General features: G+C 40.6%; 1 protein-coding gene across 1 annotated transcript; it reads left to right on the top strand.

The window, feature by feature from the left end:
• The first annotated feature begins 1,672 nt into the window (after positions 1 to 1,672).
• On the top strand, positions 1,673 to 18,902 carry LOC131355958 (butyrophilin subfamily 1 member A1-like). Its single transcript, XM_058394596.1, has 7 exons — positions 1,673 to 1,940; positions 4,939 to 5,283; positions 6,004 to 6,273; positions 6,411 to 6,512; positions 16,770 to 16,802; positions 17,145 to 17,171; positions 17,587 to 18,902. Exons 1-7 carry the CDS (start codon positions 1,865 to 1,867, stop codon positions 18,123 to 18,125), a joined length of 1,392 nt encoding a protein of 463 aa, XP_058250579.1. The 5' UTR covers positions 1,673 to 1,864; the 3' UTR covers positions 18,126 to 18,902.
• The last annotated feature ends 934 nt before the right edge of the window (positions 18,903 to 19,836 follow it).

The following is a 19,836-nucleotide window of genomic DNA, read 5'->3' as shown; positions in this document are numbered from 1 at the left end:
TCAATATTTTTTGTCACTCAGTTCAGAAAGTGAAACCCATATATTATATAGATTCATTACACATAGAGTGAAATATTTCAAGCCTTTATTTCCTGAAATTGTGATGATTATGGATTACAGATAAGGAAAACCCAAAATTCAGTGTCTCAGAGAATTAGAATATTGTGAAAAAGTTCAATATTGGAAAGTCGTGGTGTCAAACCCTAATCAGCTAATTACCTCAAAACACCTGCAAGGGTTTCCTGAGCTTTTAAATGATCTCTCAGTCGGGGTCAGTAGGCTACACAATCATGGGGAAGATTGCTGACCTGACAGTTGTCCAGAAGACAGTCAATGACACCCTCCACAAGGAGGGTAAGCCACAAAAGGTAATTGCTAAAGAAGCTGGTTGTTCACAGAGTGCTGTATCCAAGCATATTCATAGAAAGTTGAGTGGAAGGAAAAAGTGTTGTAGAAAAAGATGCACCAGCAAAAGGGATAACCGCAGCCTTGAGAGGATTGTCAGGCAAAATCCATTCAAGAATTTGGGGGAGCTTAAGATGAATCCTAGACATGGCCTACAAATGTCGCATTCCTCGTGTCAAGCCACTCCTGAACCAGAGACAACGTCAGAAGCGTCTTACCTGGGCTGTGGAGAAAAAGAACTGGACTGTTGCTCAGTGGTCCAAAGTCCTCTTTTCAGATGAAAGTAAGTTTTGCATTTCATTTGGAAATCAAGGTCCCAGAGTCTGGAGGAAGAGTGGAGATGCACAGAATCCATGTTACTTGAAGTCCAGTGTGAAGTTTCCACAGTTAGTGATGATTTGGGCTGCCATGTCATCTGCTGGTGTTGGTCCACTGTGTTTTCTGAAGACCACAGTCAACGTAGCCATCTACCAGGAAATTTTAGAGCACTTCATGCTCCTTCTGCTGACTTGGCACCTGCCCACACTGCTAAAGGTACCATAAGGTGGTTCAATGACCATGGTGTTACTGTGCTTGATTGGCCAGCAAACTTGCCTAACCTGAACCCCATAGAGAATCTATGGGTTATTGTCAAGAGGAAGATGAGACACCAGACCCAACAATGCAGATGACCTGAAGGCCGCTATCAAAGCAACCTGGGTTTCCATTACACCTGAGCAGTGCCACAGGCTGATTGCCTCCATGCCACACTGCACTGATGCAAAAGGAGGCCCAACCAAGTACTGAGTGCATAGAAATGAACATACTTTTCAGAAGTCTGACATTTCTCTTTGAAATATCCTTTTTGTATTGATCTTATGTAATATTCTAATTTTCTGAGACAGAATTTTGGGTTTTCCTTATCTGTAAGCCATAATCATCACAATTTCAAGAAATAAGGTTGCTAGGTTGCTACAAAAGGTACTGTAAGTATTGCAAGTATTGCAACAATGCAACAATAATTAAACAGTGCATTGACATTTACTTTTGATACTTAAGTACTTTTAAAAACAAGTACTTCTGTACTTTTACTTAAGTAAAAATCTGTCTTTACAACTTTTACTTGTAATGGAGTAATGTTTGACCAGTAGTATTTGTACTTTCACTCAAGTAAGGAAGTTGTGTACTTCGTCCACCTCTGAGTATATGTGATATTAAGTACTATAAAACCCTTCAGGGTGGAATATTTCTTTAATAACAAAATCCACACTCCAAACAGGAAAAAGGCGTGGCTCACGAAAACGAAAGCGACAATAAGATGCATGCCTGCCAGATAAAGGCTTATTTTAGACAAAGGCGTATTTTAGCGTTTTATTGAAAAAATAACAAATAATTATTAAGTATTTGAAGTTTTTTAATATTAGATCGATTGTGCAGTTCGTATAATGTTATTTAGCCTGTGAAACAGACTGAAAGGATAATGATCAGCTCACTTTCAGGAACGTTTTTGTGTGTGACTCTCCTGACTGTCTGCAACTTTATGGAATCTCAATCAGGTAATACACCTATTGTGTGTGTGTGTGTGTATGTTGTACTGAATTCTAGGGCTGTAAATCTTCTTGAATTTTCTTCGTCTTGAATATGGGAACTCCGAATATTTTGTGTTTACACCATACTACATTTTGTTGTTTAAGAAGTTGTAGTTTTAATGTAGTATCAGGAAATTTCGTTGAACTGTGTTAGAGGGAAGAGAGGTAAGAAATGAAGGTAGTTGTAGTGTTGAAGGAAGTGCAACTACTTTAAAACAGCATGTCCGTATGCACAACACAACCAGTCTAACGACTGCGGTTAAGCCAGCCGCTCTTCCTGAAAACACGGTTAAACTAGCCGCACGTATAAAGTAGGGGCGCGGCTTTTACATACTTAACGGCAATAGCGATCAGATTTCGAGTTGGCATCACTAGGGCCATCTAGCAGGCATACGATTACGTCAGCAATTTCCCGTCCTTTGGATAAATGGAGTAGTCAGAGGCAGCGAACCGCACAAACTAAATAAAATGTATATATTTTAACTCACAATGGCTGACAGAGGAGAAGAAATCAATTTGGTCGCGGACATCCTTACAAATGCATTTTCAAGGTGGACTGTAATAAAATGGACTATTCCTTGTGAGGTGTGAAATACTGTAGCCTAATTTCTTTTATACTTTATTTAACTGTTGATTAGTATCTATTGCCGTGGCATCATAATGATGGTATAGACGTGGATTAAATTCAGGAAGGACACCAGTGAAGGCCTAGGTGTGAAATGCACGGCCCACCACTGTATTATACAGTAAAATAGACATTTCAAAGTTTTAGTTGATAAAATCATCTCAGATCACTTCAGCAGGACCTACTCTATGCAGATCATACAATTTTACTTTTGAAATGTTTTTTAATTTCCCTTCAAAATCACAGTATCTGCCAATATAATTGCTCCAGGAGCCACTTTTTAATCCATTATAAAATAGATATTTCAAAGTTCTAGTTGATAAATACAGATTGAAGGCGACATGTGCAAGCGGTGGTACCACAGGATATGCATTCAAATGCAGAGACATATACATGTGCAAAAAAGAAATTTGGAAATGTGTTCTCTTTTCTCTTTTCTAGGGTGTGTAAACTTCAGAGAATAAAAAAAAATGTATAAAAGAATATGTTGGCACCTGCCTATTGGCAGATAGGGTGACTTTGAAGAGGAATTATTTCATTATTTCCCAAAAAAATTTCACCTGCTTTTTGGATAAATTATATTACAGACATAGTGACATTTGAAGATGAATATCTTTGTAAGTCTACAGATAAATACATTTCTCTTTTTTTGGCTTAATACAATTTTGTGCCTCTTGAATATTATTTTCCCCATTCTTAAAATGAAAAGGGTTATAAAAATCTTTAGCCTTCATCCTGTGTGAATTGTTATTTATACTGTGAATTGTTTTGTATTAATTTTGTTACGTATTCATTTTATACAATATTTTTGTAGTACGTTCTTTGGCTGTGGTGTAGGGGCTCGCGCACGCTCACGTTTCTTTCATCGCTATTACCGTTAAGTATCTAAAAGCCGCGCCCCTACTATATACGTGCGGCTAGTTCAACCGTGCTTTTAGAAAGAGCGGCTGGTTTAACCGCAGTGGCAAACGTTACGTGTTAAAGGAGAGCAAAAGCACGGTGTAATGTTTCAGACTAAAGTCCTTCATTAGCAATGTAAGTGCTTCTGAAACTGTAGTCAAACCACAGATACAATAATTCCTGCAGAATGTTGCAGTACATCAAGACAAAAACCAAACGCCACAAAACAGCTTCTTTCCTGCAACTGGCCTCCAGACACACTATGGTCTTTTAACTGCCTCCTTGGACATGAATGACAATGTGACAATGTATAACCCTATTTTGCTGTTTTTATAATGCATTACATTAACCCACAACCCAGACTGCTATATTGCATTTGCACCTTCTTACCTTCCTACCTGAAACTGTGAGCATTTCACTAGTCCACATTTTGCACATCCTACACTAATGGACAGTTAATGTTCATGACCACTGCATGTAGTATTTGCAGTTTAGCGTGTACACTGTTTAACTTATGCATGTTCTGTTCTGTTATACATGTGTCCTTCTTTTTTATTTCCTTAGATTTTTTATGTGTATTTTCATAAGTTATTTTTTTATATTTATATAAAGCTTCATATTGCTATGCACCAGTACGCTAAGATAAATGTACTTGGCAATAAAAGTGATTCTGATACACATGATTTATTGTGAGATTTTAACATATACCTGCAAGTGAAGCATAAACTCAGCTCTTCTCTACTCAACTGTATATGGTGTAAAGCAAGCTGGACACTAAGTAAAAAGACTGGAAGTGTAGGGGTGAGTCATTAGAGTGGATTTGAGGATGTTCTCTCTGGATGTGTCAATTTCATCAAACCTTCACATCACTTCAGAACATTCAGATACCCAACAGAAAAGTAATATAAAATAAAACTGGTCCATCTGTCAACAGAAGAGGGTGTGATGTAATGTCCAGTGTGAACAACCTTGTTGTTGTTAATAATAAAGGGAACTATTACATTTTTTAAACTGTCATGAGTTGCCTGAACTAGCTACAATATATGTGGAGTTAGCATGACTACACAATAATCTTATACCTCCTTTTTTGCACATTTTATTTATTAGCTCATTTGTAACTACTTTACTTTAACCACACAGATAAACTCATTTTTAAAATTATTTTGTCACACAGCTTTGTGACATAAAATTGTATTTTGATGAGTGTTAAATAGCATTTCCTTCTTAAGTTGCCTCAGACAAAGCAGCAACTTTAGAGCAACATTATGCTACAATATTACATGGTAATTTGTTTTGACAATTTATATAAAAAAATCTTAATAAAAAATTAATTTAGTGGTAGGAAACATGTTTTGATGGACATAAATTAAGTTTATATGTTGTACATGGGGCCTTATATGTCAGTATATATCAGTGTTTGTTTGTTTTCTAAAAACACAGAGCGCTTACAGTTGGTTGGTCCAGAATCCCCTCCTGTTGCTGTAGCTGGTGAAGATCAGGTTCTGCCCTGTTTCATCAAACCCGACACCAGTGCAGTGGACATGACAGTGGAGTGGAGAAGAGAAGATAAAGGGTCTTCATTAGTTCATGAATATAAGGATCGTGGAGAAAAAACTCCGGCTCAGTCCTACAGAGGTAGAACATCACTGTTTAAAGAGGAGCTTCGGAAAGGCAACGCTTCACTCAAACTCTCAGCTCTCCGAGTCTCTGATGAAGGAGAATATAAGTGTCTCATTTATGACGAATCCTGGTATGAAGACATCACTTTTCATGTTATTGTTGAGGGTAAGATCCATTTCTGCACTGACACTTTAAATGGTGAATTTTATACTTAACATTACTAAAGGTTTTTGCATCCATAAACCAATTTTAAAATACATAAAAATATGTATTTGTGTATTTGAGAGGGTTTTATAATGGTTCACTGACTGACAGACTAATTCACAGGTTACCAAACCTGATATGGATTTAGTGCTGGAAGTGCTGTTAATTAGCTGATTAGATGTGTTGGGATAAGAGGAAGCATGCAGGAGAGATCAGTATATATATCATCTACAGTCATCTTCCTCAATTTCTTTATTCTGTCCATTTTATTATCTGACTATAGTATTGAGACCAGCATTTCATTGTTTCAATTTGGTCAGAAAATATGCCCATTTTCCAATTTCCGGCAGTTTTCCAAGTGGCTTTTCACTCAGCGGTCTTGTCATTGAAAATAATAAAAAAATATTAGGAGAATAAGATATTTTGAAATAATTTTAGCAACAAATCTCTGAACTTTGTTTTCATTTTGTAGTCTGAGTAATTATTCAGTAGTTTTTAAATAGTATGTTTCAAAGTTCGTGCTACTGCATGGTCTCACAGTCTATGGTCATTGTTATATAATATATTTGTCTTAATTTATATTTCCATTTTATTTTTTTTTAATAGTCTGTTCTATTGGGGTTAACAGTTTAATGTAATTACACTATACTTAAAATAATAATTTTTATTTAATGCCTGTAGCTCAGGGAAGCCACCCAGTGATCAGGATGGAGAGTTATGATAACTCAGGAGGGATTAATCTAGTGTGTGAGTCCAGAGGCTGGAAACCTGAACCTGAGGTTCTGTGGCTGGACAGAGAAGGAGTCACTCTGCCTGCTGAAGATACACAGATACACAGAGACACTGAGGGCTTCAGTGTGAAAAGCCGCATCACTGTTTATGACTCCAACAGATTTTACTGCAGACTTCAACAAAAACATCACATGATGGAGACACACATTATTATTAATAGTAAGTGTCTACAAACATAACTTTTAGATTTAGATTGTAACATTCTACTATAATCATTACTGCAGTGGTGTTGCTTTTTATGACATCTGTTGGTGATTAAACAAATTTCTAACTTAGAGATATTGTTTTCATTTCAGGTGAAGTCTTTGGTGTTTGGAAGTGGATTGTCAGCCTTTCAGTTGTAGCATGTCTTTTTGCTGTTGGACTGATAGTAACTGGGTATTTTTGTTACAAGAAAGGTAATATTAAAACATTTTCCTACATATTCAGCTTAAATAATATTTCCTTTTATACCATAGCTTAGGTCTACAGATTCACCGTAATACAACAAAAGTAGTGAGCATATCCTAATATTATTTTGACACAAATAAAAATAAAAAAATAAGAGTATAAAAAACTCTATATAAGTAAGTAAATAGTTAGCTCTGGAATAAACCAACTTTGGAATAAAATGATCAGTATTGCACTGGCTGAAGTTTTAGTAAGTTTTCAGCAGAGAATGGTGAAAGGTTGTTAGGAGGAGAGAGAGCAATGTTTTATATTTCAGTAAGTGATGGCCATATTGGAAAAACAGTTAGTTCTGGTTCACTAATTTGATTAAATAAACTGTGTTCCAGAAGAGCTGATATTTACTATAACAGCAGAGGGACATTTCACAGTTTGTTTCACTCAACCTGTCTGTATTCACTACATAAAAGTACAATTCTAGTACATTGAAACTGTTACTGCATGTGCCACAGGCTGTCAGCCAATCTGTTCATTACCATGGCAACATGCATAGTTCTATACAGCTGTGACAGAGCAAGATTCGACAGAATATTCAATACTACTAACTACCAATGAGTGCTGATTGATTTAGTTTGTAATTACCTATTAACATCTGCTTAGTCCCTGCAGACTCATCTATTATCTGGGAAACTGGGTTTTAAGTCATTACAACCATTTACTCTTAGTGTGCATCCAGCTCTGAAAAAAAAATAAGAGACCACTGCCCAATCTCCAGATTTGACCCCTATTGGATGGTCACAAACCATCAAGCAAAGCTGAGCTGTTTGCTTTTTTGCAGAAAGAGTGGTATAAAGTTCCCCAACAGCAATGTGAAAAACTGGTGGAGAGCATGGAGCCAAAACACATGCAGATCGGGGTTATTCCACCAAATACTGATTTCTTAATGTTATTTAGCCAAAGCATTAACACAATTTGTTTACAAATTATTTGCATTTTGTTTTGAGTTATTAAAGCTCTTGGATTATTGGGATTATTATTATAAGGATCTTGGATTATTTTGATGTGTTGTCATTTCCTTTAAATATACACTCTAAATAACAATAATTATATTTTGAATTTAGGAGAAATATTGTCAGCAGTTCACAAAAAATGAAACAAAACTCTTCATCTCACCAATACATGAACCTGTAAGAAAAAAAAACATAAGAAACTGATTATTTTGCAGTGGTCTCTTATTTTTTTTCCAGAGCTGTATATTTAATACTTGGTACTGTGTCAAGAGTAGAGATACGATCATGTCAGTCACATTTGCTACATTTGCACAATGAATGCTAAGAAATTCTGTTCAGCTCAGGTCGTTTGTCCAGACTTGGACATTTGGACTACAGAAAATAAACTGTAAGGAGGCTTATGGAGTGAAATCAGAGTCACCAAAACATTATACTATATAATTTGAATAAATAAAAGTAAAATAAGTAAATAAAATTACCTGATTTAACATGATTAACATTAACATGCTAACATTATTACCTTCAGTATGCACATTTACACATTTCTTTTTGTGCATTTTGGGTTCAGGTTTTGTTGACTCTGATTTCACTCTATAGAGGGATCTGTAAGAAGAGTAGAGATACAAAATCATCAGACACTGTACATTAAATTACTTTTTTTATATATGACTTATAACTGACCTGTAACATAATGTTCCCCCTTGTGAAGTGAACGTAATACAACCCAAGTTCCGGAAATGTTGGGACGTTTTTTAAATTTGAATAAAATGAAAACTAAAAGAATTTCAAATCACATGAGCCAATATTTTATTCCCAATTGAACATAGAGAACATAACAAATGTTTAAATTGAAAAATTTATAATTTTATGCACAAAATGAGCTCATTTCAAATTTGATGCCTGCTACAGGTCTCAAAATAGTTGGGATGGGGGCATGTTTACCACGGTGTAGCATCTTCTCTTCTTTTCAAAACATTTTGAAGACGTCTGGGCATCAAGGTTATGAGTATCTGGAGTTTTGGTGTTAGAATTTGGTCCCATTCTTGCCTGGTATAGGTTTCCAGCTGCTGAAGAGTTTATGGTCGTCTTTGACGTATTTTTCTTTTAATGATGCACCAAATGTTCTCTATTGGTGAAAGATCTGGACTGCAGGCAGGCCAATTCAGCACCCAGGCTCTACTACTATGAAGCCATGCTGTTGTAATAGCTGCAGTATGTGGTTTTACATTGTCTTGCTGAAATACACAAGGCCTTCCCTGAAATAGACATCATCAGAAGGGGAGCATATGTTGCTCTAAAACCTTTATATACCTTTCAGCATTCATAGTGCTTTCCAAAACATGCAAGCTGCCCATACCGTATGCACTTATGCACCCCATAACATCAGAGATGCTGGCTTTCGAACTGAACACTGATAACACACTGGAAGGTCTCCCTCCTCTTTAGCCCAGAGGCGTCCATGATTTCCAACAAGAATGTCAAATTTGGCCATAAATTTCTGACCATACAGTCCCTTACATACCTTTGAAACAGTCCATTTTAAATGAGACTTGGCCCACAGGACACACCAGTGCTTTTGGACCATGTTCACATACAGTTGCAAGAAAAAGTATGTGAACCCTTTGGGATTACTTGGATTTCTGCATAAATTGGTCATAAAATGTGTTCTGATCTTCATCTAAGTCACAACAATAGAAAAACAGTCTGCTTAATCTAATACCGCACAAACATTATATGTTTTCATGTTTTTATTGAACACAACATGTAAACATTCACAGTGCAGGGTGGAAAAACTATGTGAACCTTTGGTTTTAATAACTGGTTGACCCTCCTTTGGCAGCAATAATCTTGTAATGTCACAACATCATCCAGCCCACCAGAGGGAGCCCTCACCTGAATACTAACCCCTCTGGGTTCACTTCCTGGTAGCACACTAGGATAAAAGCAGCATGCTACCAGCATTCTTTGCGAAGTAACGTTGCCTTGTGACTTACCAAGCCTTGGATTACTCCCTTTCTTGTATGGATTATTGTGTATGGACTTTGCCTGTTTTCTCACTTACGAGTTTTGGTTTACGTTTTGGCTTTGTCACCAGTGTTATTTGGTTTTCCGGTTTTTGACTTCTGAACTGCTAAGGTTTATGAGTTGTTCTTGCTGTCCTCTTCAATAAATCTGCAGATGGATTCTATCCAACCTGCCTCTAACGAGTCATCACAGGTTACTTCGCCATCTGAGAATCCAGCAGATTTACAGGCAGCAATATGGCACCAGGGGGTGATTATCCGTGCCTACCAAGCTGAAGTGGAGATGCTTAAAGCTACCAACCAGCAGCTACAACAACAAGCCCACCACACTGCTACCACTTCAGCCCCCACACCGCAACCACACCATGAACTACCATGTTTTGCTCTCCCCGAAAAGTTTGATGGATCAGCCAACCGCTGCCGTGGTTTCCTCCGCCAATGTGACAACTTTTTCACCCAACATCCAGAAACTTACAGGAGTGACTCTATCAGGTGCGCATTCATGTTATCTCTACTGACGGGTAAAGCATTAGCGTGGGCATCAGTGGTGTGGGACTCAGACCCCCAAGTTAAGTCTTCAGCCAGCTATTTCACAGGGTTGATTCGCAAGGTGTTCGAGTACCCAGCGGGAGGCAAAGACATCTCAGTGCAACTACTGGCGCTATGCCAGGGGTCTGAATCAGCTGCAGAGTACTCCATTAAGTTCCGCACGCTTGCTGCACAGTCTGGCTGGAACTCCACGGCGTTGTTGGCAGTTTTCCGTCAGGGTTTAACTCTAGCACTTCAAGTAGAGATGGCCTGCAAGGACTCTAATGTCTCGTTATCACAGTATATCTCTACCGCCATCAGACTGGATAACCTTCATCGTCAACATGGTCCACCTCCTGCCCCCCCTCGCTCAGTAGCTCGCCAACGACATGAAATTCACAGCCTTGCTGAAGGCCCTGAACCTATGCAATTAGGCTGAACTCGCATCACAACCGAGGAACGTCAAAGACGTTATCATCAGCAGCTCTGCTATTACTGCGGCCAACCTGGCCACCAAGTCTACCAGTGCCCCGAGAGGTCTACCACACCCCAGGTGGGGAACCTAGCCAAAAATTACAAGGTTGTTCTGCCTGCCATGTTACGTTATGCTAATGAGCGTTTCCCCGTCTCAGCATTAATCGACTCAGGGGCAGCAGTCAACTTGATCGACAGCAGACTAGTCCAAGACCTCCAGCTACCCACGCTCCCATGTATTCCTCCTCTGAAAATCACCGCTGTCAACAACCAGCCTATTGGGAAAGGCTTCCTCACACACCAAACCACAGCTTTAGACCTGGAGATTGGACAGTTTCATTGTGAAAAGCTATCATTCTACGTCATCGTGTCACCTGCCAACCCCATTATCCTCGGCTTTCCTTGGCTGCAACAGCATGACCCTCATATATCCTGGAGAGAGGGGGAACTGAGACGCTGGTCGGATTTCTGCCTCAACACCTGCTTCCATAACCCTACACCTCGCCCATGTCTCTCTACCTCCATTGAGAGTCCCATGGTCACAGCCACAGTGACATTACCCCGTGAATACCACGACCTCAGAGCTGTATTTAGTAAAGAAAAGGCCACGAAACTCCCGCCTCATCGTTCATATGACTGTGCCATTGAACTACTGCCCAATGCCATGCCACCTAAGAACCGTATCTACCCTCTCTCACTTCCTGAAAAGAAAGCCATGGAGGAGTACATCGAGGAAGCCCTGGCAGCAGGGTACATTCGTCCATCCACCTCTCCAGCCGCTGCAGGCTTTTTCTTTGTGGAAAAGAAGGACGGGGGCCTACGTCCTTGTATAGATTATCGGGGACTGAAGTCCATCACAGTGCCGTACCCTTACCCACTGCCTTTAGTCCCTGCTGCACTGGAACAACTACAAGGAGCCAAGTTTTAAACAAAGTTGGATTTACGGAGTGCATACAACCTTGTACGGATAAGAGAGGGAGATGAATGGAAGACAGCCTTCCACACCACCCAGGGGCATTAAGAATATTTAGTTATGCCGTATGGACTCACTAATGCACCAGCAGTGTTCCAGTCGCTCATAAACGAGGTCTTCAGAGACATGCTGAATCGCTTTGTTATCGCTTACATTGACGACATCTTGATCTACTCTGCTAATCTCACAGACCACATCAAGCACGTCCGTTCTGTACTCTCTCGGCTCCTAGAACACAACCTCTATGCCAAGCTAGAAAAATGTGAGTTCCATAGGCAGTCCACATTGTTTCTGGGCTACATCATCTCGGAAGAAGGGGTTGGGATGGACCAGTCCAAAGTCACAGCTGCCACTTCCTGGCCAGAGCCCACCAGTATCAAAGAGTTGCAGCGCTTCTTGGGTTTCGCCAATTTCTACCGGAGATTTATCCGCAACTACAGCACCATAGCTGGGCCACTCACCTCCTTGCTGAAAGGAAAACCCAAGAAATTGGTATGGACTGACAAGGCGAGAGGGGCATTCCAAAAGCTGAAACTAAGTTTTACTACCGCTCCTATACTTTGTCACCCTGATCCTGACCTCCCATTTGTTGTCGAGGTTGATGCATCAAGCAGTGGCATCGGCGCAGTGCTCTCCCAGCGCCAAAGAGACTCTGGAAAGTTACACCCCTGCGCTTACTTCTCCAGAAAACTTTCGGTCGCCGAAGTGAACTATGACGTGGGAAATCGAGAATTATTGTCCATGAAGGCGGCCTTGGAGGAATGGCGGCATTGGCTGGAGGGGGCCCGACACCCGTTCCTAATTCTCACAGACCACAGAAACCTCGAATACCTCAGAGGGGCAAAACGCTTGAACCCACGCCAAGCCCGGTGGGCATTGTTCTTTACCCGATTCAAGTTCTCAGTTACTTATCGCCCTGGTTCCAAGAATGGTAAAGCTGACGCCCTATCTCGACAGTTTGAAACCCATGAGCAGCACACTCACCCCGAATCCATTCTTCCACCATCAGTTATTCTAGCCCCTATCCAGTGGAACCTAATAGAAGAGATTCAGCAGAAAATTCCAGAGAACCCCCTCCGCTGACCTGTCCGCCGTCAAAACTCTTTGTACCCACCAATCTGCGCCACCATGTCATGCAATGGACTCATGAGAGCCCTGGTTCTGGACACCCAGGCATTCGGCGCACCACCCAATTACACAGACGCAATTTCTGGTGGCCATCACTCACAGCAGATGCAGAGGAGTTCGTCAAGGCCTGTATCACCTGTGCTCAATCCCGTGCCAGCCACCAACTGCCAGAAGGGTTGCTGGAGCCCTTACCTATCCCACGTCGGCCCTGGTCCCACATATCTACAGATTTCCTCACAGACCTTCCTGAGTCCCAAGGGTATACTGCAGTCATGGTCGTGATCGATCGCTTTTCCAAGGCCTGCAAACTTATCCCCATGAAGGGGCTGCCCACAGCCATGGAAACAGCCCAAGCCTTGTTCCTCCATGTGTTCCGGAACTACGGCCTTCCAGAAGATATTGTCTCTGATCGCGGGTCACAGTTTACTTCACGAGTCTGGCAGGCCTTCTGCTCACAACTGGGCATTAACATCAGCCTGAGCTCCGGATACCACCCCCAGTCTAATGGCCAAGCAGAACGGTTAAACCAAGAACTCGGGAGGTTCCTGAGGGCCTACTGTAGCAGAGAGCAACACCGGTGGAGTGAGTTTCTCCCCTGGGCAGAGTATGCCCAGAACTCTCTGACACATTCCTCCACTGGACTTACACCCTTTCAATGTGTTCTAGGCTACCAGCCCCCATTGTTCCCGTGGTCCGGAGAGCCTTCAAATGTGCCGTCGGTGGATGAGTGGTCAAGAAGGAGCCAGGAGGTCTGGGAACGGGCTCATGTGCGCCTCCAGAGAGCAGTGAGGAGACAACGGATTCAGGCCAACCATCATCGTTGTCCTCATCCTGCCTATAGAGTGGGTCAAAGAGTCTGGCTTTCCACCCGCAATCTCAAGCTGCAGCTCCCGTGTCGAAAGCTCAGTCCCCGGTTTATTGACCCCCTTTCACATACTTTGTCAAGTGAATCCAGTGGCGTATCGCCTGGAACTGCCTGCTTCCTACCGCATCTCTCCCACGTTCCACGTGTCACTGCTTAAACCGGTCAGAGAGACTCGCTCCGAGACCCATGAGACCATCGAACCACCTCCTCCTCCCCTAGACATTGATGGGGCACCAGCTTACCGGGTCCATGCCCTCCTGAACTCCCGTCGTGTCGGCCGCCGACTGCAGTATTTGGTGGACTGGGAGGGGTACGGCCCAGAGGAGCGTTGCTGGGTAGAATCTGCTGACATCCTCGATCCCTTCTTAATTGAGGAGTTCCACCGCACCTTCCCTAACAGGCCTGGCCCACGCCCCAGAGGGCGCCCACGTCGACGAACACCAGGAGGTGTTCTTAGAGGGGGGGTTCTGTAATGTCACAACATCATCCAGCCCACCAGAGGGAGCCCTCACCTGAATACTAACCCCTCTGGGTTCACTTCCTGGTAGCACGCTAGGATAAAAGCAGCATGCTACCAGCATTCTTTGCGAAGTAACATTGCCTTGTGACTTACCAAGCCTTGGATTATTCCCTTTCTTGTATGGATTATTGTGTATGGACTTTGCCTGTTTTCTCACTTACGAGTTTTGATTTACGTTTTGGCTTTGTCACCAGTGTTATTTGGTTTTCCAGTTTTTGACTTCTGAACTGCTAAGGTTTACGAGTTGTTCTTGCTGTCCTCTTCAATAAATCTGCAAATGGATTCTATCCAACCTGCCTCTAACGAGTCATCACAAATCTCAACCAAATGTTTCCTGTAGTTGCAGATCAGACCTGCACAAAGGAGGAATTTTGGACCATTCCTGTTTACAAAACTGTTTCAGTGCATCAACATTCTTGGGATGTCTGGTGTGAATCATTCTCTTGAGGTCATGCCACAGCATCTCAATCAGGTTGAGGTCAGGAATCTGACTGGGCCACTCCAGAAGGCGTATTTTCTTCTGTTGAAGCCATTTTGTTGTTGATTTACTTCTATGCTTTGGGTCGTTGTCCTGTTGCATCACCCATCCTCTGTTGAGCTTCAGTTGGCGGACAGATGGTCTTAAGTTTTCCTGCAAAATGTCTTGATAAACTTTGGAATTCATTTTTCCGTCGATGACAGCAATCCGTCCAGGCCCTGAGGCAGCAAAGCAGCCCCAAACCATGATGCCCCCTCCACCATATTTCACAGTTGGGATGAGGTTTGTGTGCTGTGCCTTTTTTCCTCCACACATAGCGTTGTGTGTTCTTTCCAAACAACTCAATTTTGGTTTCATCTGTCCACAGAATATTTTGCCAGTATAGTGCTGTGGAATATCCAGGTGCTCTTTTGCAAACTTCAAACGTGCTGCTATGTTTTTTTTTGGACAGCAGTGGCTTCCTCCATGGTGTCCTCCCATGAACTCCATTCTTGTTTAATGTTTTACTTATTGTAGATTTGTCAACAAAAATGTTAGCATGTGCCAGAGATTTCTGTAAGTCTTTAGCTGACACTCTAGGATTCTTCTTCACCTCATTGAGCATTCTGCGCTGTGCTCTTGCAGTCATCTTTACAGGATGACCACGCCTAGGGAGAGTAGCAACAGTGCTGAGCTTTCTCCATTTGTAGACAGTCTGTCTTACCGTGGACACATGAACATCAAGGCTTTTAGAGATACTTTTGTAACCCTTTCCAGCTTCATGCAAGTCAACAATTCTCGATCGTAGGTCTTCTGAGAGCTCTTTTGTGTGAGGCATGGTTCACATCTGGCAATGCTTCTTGAGAACAGCAAACTCAAACCTGGTGTGTGTTTTTTATAGGGCAGGGCAGCTTTAACCAACACATCCAATCTCATCACATTGATTGGACTCCAGGTTGGCTGACTCCTGGCTCCACTTAGCTCTTGGAGAAGTCATAGCCTAGGGGTTCACATACTTTTTCCACCCTACACTGTGAATGTTTACATGTTGTGTTCAATAAAAACATGAAAACATAATGTTTGTGCTGTATTAGTTTAAGCAGACTGTATTTTTCTATTGTTGTGACTTGGATGAAGATCAGAACACATTTTATGACCAATTTATGCAGAAATCCAAGTAATCCCAAAGGGTTCACATACTTTTTCTTGCAACTGTATGGCTTCCTTTTTGCATGATAGAGCTTTAGTTGGCATCTGCAGATGGCAGATTGTGTTTACCGACAGTGGTTTCTGGAAGTATTCCTGGGCCTGTTTAGTAATGTCAATGACCGAATCATGCCGATAAGCGATGCAGTGTGGTCTGAGGGCCCAACAAAGGTCTTCAGCCTTGTCTGTTACGCACAGAGATTCTCTGAATCTGATTCCACAATCTTCTTACGCACTCTTTCACAGATTAGAGAGCCTCTGCCCATCTTTACTTCTGAGGGACATGCCTTTTATAGTTAATCATGTTACAGACCTGATGTCAATTAACTTGATTAGTTGCTAGATGTTCTCCCAGCTGAATCTTTTCAAAATTTCTTGCTTTTTCAGCCCTTTGTTGCCCCCGTATCAACTTTTTTGAGACCTGTAGCTGGCATTAAATTTGGTGGATAAAAGTGCACAATTTCTCCGTTTAAATATTTATGTTCTCTATGTTCTATTGTGTGTACAATATTGGCTTATTGTAAGGAATCCATTCGCAGATTGAATGAAGCAAACACAACAGGCAAAAACGTGGTCAAACAACGTAGCAAAGAGGTCAAAACCAGGAAATCAGAAAGCAGAGACAAATCCAAATCGTAAGGCAAAATTTGTAAGAATGAGGTCACAAAACTAGGTCAAACACAGTAATATCAAGGCACTGAACAGTAAGGCTTTGTATGAACTCTAAGGAACGATACTACGCATAGAATGAAGTGAATGAGTCTCTTTTATGTGCATGGGAACCGGAAATGAGTGATCAGAATTCGGGAGAGGGTTCCCTCCAGTGTTCAGTCTCTCTGCATGACGTGACACTTATGTAATTTGAAAGTCTTTTAGTTTTCATTTTATTCAAATAAAAAAAAAACATACCAACATTTCTGGAATTCGGTTTGTAATTTAACAAATATATAACATTAAAGGAAAGTTATAGCATTTTATAACTGCAGTCTGATTGTGTTATCCATTTACCTTATTACATTACACCTCTTATATTTTTTGTGTAAAATTTACACAAAATACTAAAAACTATTTCATCTTTATTAGCCTCAGAGCTTAAACAAGAAAAGCAATGTGCAGGTAAGAACTGTTTGTGCTTTAAAATTATGTAATGATTATATATTTGGATTAATTGTAACAGACAATTTTACCCTGATTATATAGTCATAAAGGTAGCTGGGAGGCTGTTACACTGATTTTGTCTCTTTGACATAGACACAATTTAACCTGGTGAAGGGCAGAAGGCAGAATCCTTCTCATATATATTTTAGTTAATGCAAACAATTTGTGAGAAAAATTCGGTAGAAAAAAAATCTACTGATGGAAATTGTATTTCAAATATAGTTTTATTTTATTGGTTTAGATTTTTTGTCTGCAGTGGTCATATTTAAATATCAATTACTGTATTGTTTTGTTTATAAGTGCTTTTAAAGAAGAAGTTGTTTGCAGGTAAGAACAATTTTTTTCAAACTTTGTATTTTCAGTACAGTAAAATCAGAGTCTCTGCTGTGTGTGTGTGGGGGGGGGCTGTTTATCTATGAGAAGTGTGTTTAAAAAAGCATTTTAAACTCATCCCCCACCATCCTACACACAAACACCCCATAGATCAAGTTTGACATAACTTGTTTTGGAGCAATACTGTCAACCTAACAAAAAATATCAAGATGCCATCGTCATTATTTATAATATAATACTATGAGAGAGAGAGAGAGAGAGAGAGAGAGAGACTAAGCAAATAAAAAGAAATGGTTGTCTAACAGTTTCTTACATAACAGGTGCAGCACAAACACACACACACATACACACTTTCTCTGAATGAATAACTGGATTTGTTGTGTGATATTTGTCTGTGTGTTTCTCTCAGTGGATGTTACTCTGGATCGTGATACAGCTAATCCTCAACTCACTGTGTCTGCTGATGGAAAACAAGTGACACGTGCAGACACACGACATGATCTCCCTGATACTCCAGGGAGGTTTAATTTTCCCTGTGTTCTGGGAAAGCAGAGTTTCTCCTCACTGAGATTTTATTATGAGGTGCAGGTCAGAGGGAAAACTGCATGGACATTAGGAGTTGTGAGTGAGAACATTAACAGGAAGGAGTGGATTACACGGAGACCTCAGACTGGATTCTGGACTGTGGGACTGAGGAATGAGAATCAGTATAAGGCTTATGCTGATACTGATGTTCCCCTCCCATGGAGAGAGAAGGTGGAGAAGGTGGGGGTGTTTGTGGATTATGAGGAGGGTCTGGTCTCCTTTTATGATGTAAAGTCCAGCTCTCATATCTACTCTTTCACTGGTCAGTCTTTCACTGAGAAACTCCGTCCATACTTCAGTCCTCGATACAAATCAGATGGTAGTAATTCAGCACCACTGATCATCTCTGCTGTTACTGAATAAATATCTGTTCACATTCTATAACATTTTAAACTTTTTCACAGCTTGATATAATCACCAGTTTATTTAAAGTTTATACAAATGTAAACTCTGTTAGCTTTTTAAACATAGAGTCTATAAGAAAGTGTATTAAATCGGGCACTAATAATGCTTGTTGTGTAACTTCAGCAGTTTAAATCAGATTAAAAGCCATTATTAGATTTCTAGAAATTCTATGAAGATACATGGATGTTACTGGATTATTTGGAGTTTATCTGCTGTATATCTGATCCTTCTTAGAAACTGAAAGAATGAAAGGATTTAGATGCCTCATGAAGTTGAATCAGACGCGTCAGTGAAGCTGCCTCTTGTTGCTCTTACTTGAGTTGAATTTAGTGTTAACTAACATTTTCTCCTCCACTAACAATCACCACTTATTATAGGTGAGGTTCTGACTGGCAGGTGTATAGCTGTTAATGAGGTGAGTTTTCAGGTTAGGATACTCATTAGTGCTTAGTTATTATTTTCTCCTGAACATGATGTCAGTTCTTAGTGAATGTTCTTAATATTTGGTAAATGATCAGTAACGTTTGTTTTGTGATTGGACGTGGGAATGTATTTGGATTAGACTTGCATCTCTCCACAGACCAGCAATTTTAAGCTCAGCTGAAGGTATAGAGGATGCATTAAAATATGGCAGAAGTTAGTAACTGTGACTAATGTGGCATTTACCGTTTTGTTCTATTTCTGAATGGCTAGTATGAAGAACAGTTTTTTTTTATTAAAAGTTCCATGTCTTTCTTTTTGTTGCATAATTTGTAAATATGAATATGAGCAAAAATATGAAGGTTTTCAGCAATTTAATGTGAAAGGATCCATCATGACCCTGACCAGGACAAATCACTTACTGAAAGTAAATGAAGGAATGAAATGGTTCACTTCTCTAAAGTCCTCTTTTAGGGAACAGTACTAGGGATCAGTATTTCCCCACCGGTCTAGGGTAAATTGTACATAGTCTCCATGCACTCAGGGGAGCTGTAGTTTTCATTGTGTCATTTAGGATGATTTGTTTCTTGTTAAAACCATGAGTGAATTTTTTGTTCCATTATTTCGATGGACAGTTGCTATTCATGTGGCTGATCACATTAATATTATATTCAGGCTGAGAGTTACGAGTCAGGATTTTTTTTCTTTTTTTTTATTTTATTGCAAAACAGAAAAAGAAAGTAATCTTCATTTGAGTATTGTCAGTTTGGTATTTTGGTTTGAAAAGATTTATTATTATAGTATTTATTTTGATTATTTTAAAAAACAAGGGCAAAAAGCGGGGTCTTAAGAAGGGTACCACATAAGAAGGGTACAAAGCCCGTGGCACGTAACCTTTATGGCACTGAGGGGATGCCTGAGGGGATGTGAAGCAGACCCAATGGGATAACGTCAGCTGCTGCTGCCATGAGGCCAAACACTCTCTGCACCTTGGCGACAGAGAGGCTTTGATCTAGCCGAATAGCTTTCACCGCTGACAGTATGGAACCTGAAATGAATACCTGAGCAGGAGACAGACATGTCTGCATCATGGTGGAATCCCAAACTACACCCAAGAAGGTGGTTCTCTCAGAAGGAGAAAGTACACACGTCTCTGGGTTCAGTCGTCCAGTTAATTCAGTAATTCAAGACACGCACCCCGTGGTCTCCAGGGCAGCATCCATGCACTTTGTAAATGGGCATGGTGACA

This window comes from Hemibagrus wyckioides, linkage group LG07 (assembly GCF_019097595.1).
Source record: "Hemibagrus wyckioides isolate EC202008001 linkage group LG07, SWU_Hwy_1.0, whole genome shotgun sequence".
Lineage (NCBI taxonomy): Eukaryota > Metazoa > Chordata > Actinopteri > Siluriformes > Bagridae > Hemibagrus > Hemibagrus wyckioides.
This window is presented reverse-complemented; position numbering and strand designations above follow the sequence as displayed.